This window comes from Fulmarus glacialis, unplaced genomic scaffold (genome assembly GCF_000690835.1).
Source record: "Fulmarus glacialis isolate BGI_N327 unplaced genomic scaffold, ASM69083v1 scaffold14207, whole genome shotgun sequence".
NCBI classification, from domain to species: Eukaryota; Metazoa; Chordata; class Aves; order Procellariiformes; family Procellariidae; genus Fulmarus; species Fulmarus glacialis.
Window position 1 is genome coordinate 47495 of NW_009225224.1, and position 2951 is coordinate 50445.

At 38.0% G+C, this 2951-nt stretch overlaps 1 protein-coding gene across 1 annotated transcript in view; it reads right to left on the reverse strand.

Annotated features, from left to right (window-relative positions):
- The window catches only part of EPS8 (epidermal growth factor receptor pathway substrate 8), a 50004-nt gene extending 47316 nt beyond the window's left edge, over positions 1-2688 (reverse strand). The window contains exon 1 of the mRNA XM_009582422.1: positions 2601-2688. Within this exon, the coding sequence (XP_009580717.1) occupies positions 2601-2688 (88 nt within the window). The remainder of the gene's footprint in view (positions 1-2600) is intronic.
- Between the last annotated feature and the right edge of the window lie 263 nt (positions 2689-2951).

Genomic DNA, 2951 nt, shown 5'->3' on the forward strand with positions numbered 1-2951 from the left:
TATATATATTTTTCCAATATATTATAAGCAAATCTATTAAATACATGAGCTTTATGAATTTACATAAATAAAATATGTCCATTTAATATACATATACATAATATCAAATATTAAAAAGTCTGCTTTATAGGCTTTCAGTCTCATGGATCTCAAATAAAATACTTAAGTTAGCTATTAATTATAAATCAATTACAAATAAAATATTTTATAATAAGCATTTTTAACACATTTTAACAATTCCAGTGTCACTCAACTGCTTCCCACCCCCCTTAGGACAGCATGCACAAAAATCCCTAACACCACAAAGGAAGAAAAGTCACACGTGGGTTGCAGCAGAATTGCTAAAATTTAAAAAAATATAATTGCCCTGAATTTGAGAAAGGTTTTAGGTGTTTTCCTTGTTTTCTCCAGTTCATACATTTGGCGATACTGACAGCCTAGTTCTTTATGCATACAAAACAGATCAGAAGCAGTAAAATGTGCAAACTCCTTTCTAAAAGCTGTGCCCATATATCTTTACTCAGAGCTGCAGGATAATTGAGTCTTCTACTCCATTCAGTTCCTGCAGTTGGCAACTGCAACTATAGTTTTGTGATATATCTACCACCAATGGAAGTGAACCAAGATTAACAATTCATTTTACAGGAGCCACCACGCAGCAGTTATATGGTAAGCATTTTCAATTAGTACCTGAATTCAATTAAGTATTTTAGAAGTAAACGGCTGTTTACCATTATATACCTCAAACTTACTCACTTGTCCCCATCGTCTACTGACATATGACTATCCCATGACATGTTTGATATAAAAAAGCTCAGAGAGGTATTATTTTAAAAGCCTACAAAGATTAAAGAACATAGTTAAGACACTTACTGATACTGCCAAGCTGTTCAAACCATGTACTCTTGAAAAATTATGATGATGATATAAAACGAAAAAGAAAAGCGCAACAGTCTCATAACGTCTCATAAAGAAATAATCTGCAAAGAGTTTTTCGCAATGTCTCTTGCTGGTTTCTGTTACCACCTACTATTTCTGTCAACACGTGCAATCAGTTTATCGAGTGAAACCATACAGGATGCAGAAATCACTGTTTAAAACGATCTCTTCAGAATTTTCCTCATTTGCAGTTCCTGCCTTTAATACTATGTCAAGTGACTGACTTCTGTGGCATACCACTAAAAAAGATAAATTTAAACTTAGAATGATTCACATGCAACATCATTTTTAAATGACAAATGTTTCAAATGGTTTCTACTTCTGTTTTAGCTGATTCTTCTAGAAGTGGACCTTCACACTACTCTAGCACAGTGCCTTCATCCACCAAACCATGTCATCTTTTTCACACCACTCCTCTTTTCAGAGGACACAAAGCTAGGAGACCTCCCATCTCCTTCTTAGGCTTTTAGCCTCATGAATTTCAAAGCAGTTTGAAATCCAACAAGGCAACCAGTACAACAAAGTTGTTCTCATGTGCTCACGGGGCCTGACGGCTATCCTTCCAAGGGCAAAGTTAACGCTGTTCCAGTGCCACAAAGCATCCCGCCCTCAGTCCCCTAGCCCCCAAGGTCACTCCCAGCCATCACCCTACCCAAAACAGGAGGGAGGAAAGATTAGTTACTACTAAGGATGTTGCAGTTACTAGCCACTGCTCTTTGAGCTTTCCAGTTTGTTAACCTGCAGAAGAGGTGGTAGATGCAACAAGGGGAGCAGGCTGAGGTGCGGGGGGTCCTGCACAGGACTGGGTTCTCACTGCAAACCTCGTTCTTCCAGTCGTATCAGTTGTACTGACTTGCAAAAGAAAGTACTTTAACAACAGGCACAGATTTACACAGCAGAACATCTCTCAACTTCATTGCCGCCTGTATTTCCATTACCAGCACAGCTATCAGCAGGATGTATTCACAGTGGAGGTGGACAACCAGGAAACGGTGCAATTTGGCTGGCAGGGAACATGACTACATTCTGCCTCCACAGTGATTTGGCCACGGGCTAGAGAGTAGCGTATACAGCCAAGGCAAATACTAGCATCTGTAGCTGGTAAGTGCAAAAACGTTTAGGCATTTATAAGCAACATCACATTTGACAGTCACAAAGCCTGTCAAAAATAGCAGGCCAAATAGGGCTCCAAATCCGTTACATCAAATCTAACCTCCATGAAATCCTTGTGTCAAACAAGAATAATATTTTAAATTCCTTTTCTGCTAGCAGGGGATAAAGGTGGAGAGGCAGGGGGAGACAAAGGTCATGAATCAAACCTATAGCACAGCTAGATCCCTGAATGCCTTCTCCCTGATACATAACTTAGCTATAGGATCACTCTCAGTTTTGTGATAAATGCTTTATATATTACTGCCTTAAGAATTAGCAGGTGGGAGTTCTCTGCTTAGTAAACCATAAAAGCATTTTCTAGCTAGCCTAGTTAGTTTTAGCAGGAATAAAATCACTTTGTTCTTTAATTTTGTTTATACACACACATGTATGTGTATGTACATACATGTTTTAAATTTATATGCATAAAATATTTTCACCATGACATCACAATCAATATTTAAACAACAATTTTAACATAAATGTTTAAAGACTTTATGCCACCTTACCATAAAGAGCTTTTGCACTTGTTCTTGAATTCTGCTCCCTCTCCGCCTGAGCAAATGTTGGTGAACCATAGCCACTGGAAGAAAACATTTCTGGTTAACTTCTGTGTAGATGTATTTGCCACACAGAAACAGGCATTGAAAAAAACCCTCCCCTTATGTAGGACTACACACACCTACGATGTTACTATCAGAGATTGGATATTTGTTCTGCACCATGAATACAATGAAGCGTGTTTTATTTAGGCTAGAAGCCCTTCCAAGCTATTTTTTGTTGCATTAATATGCACAATGGGGGTGTGGTATACACATAGATGCTACCATAATGTAAGTAATCAATACCACTAAATAATA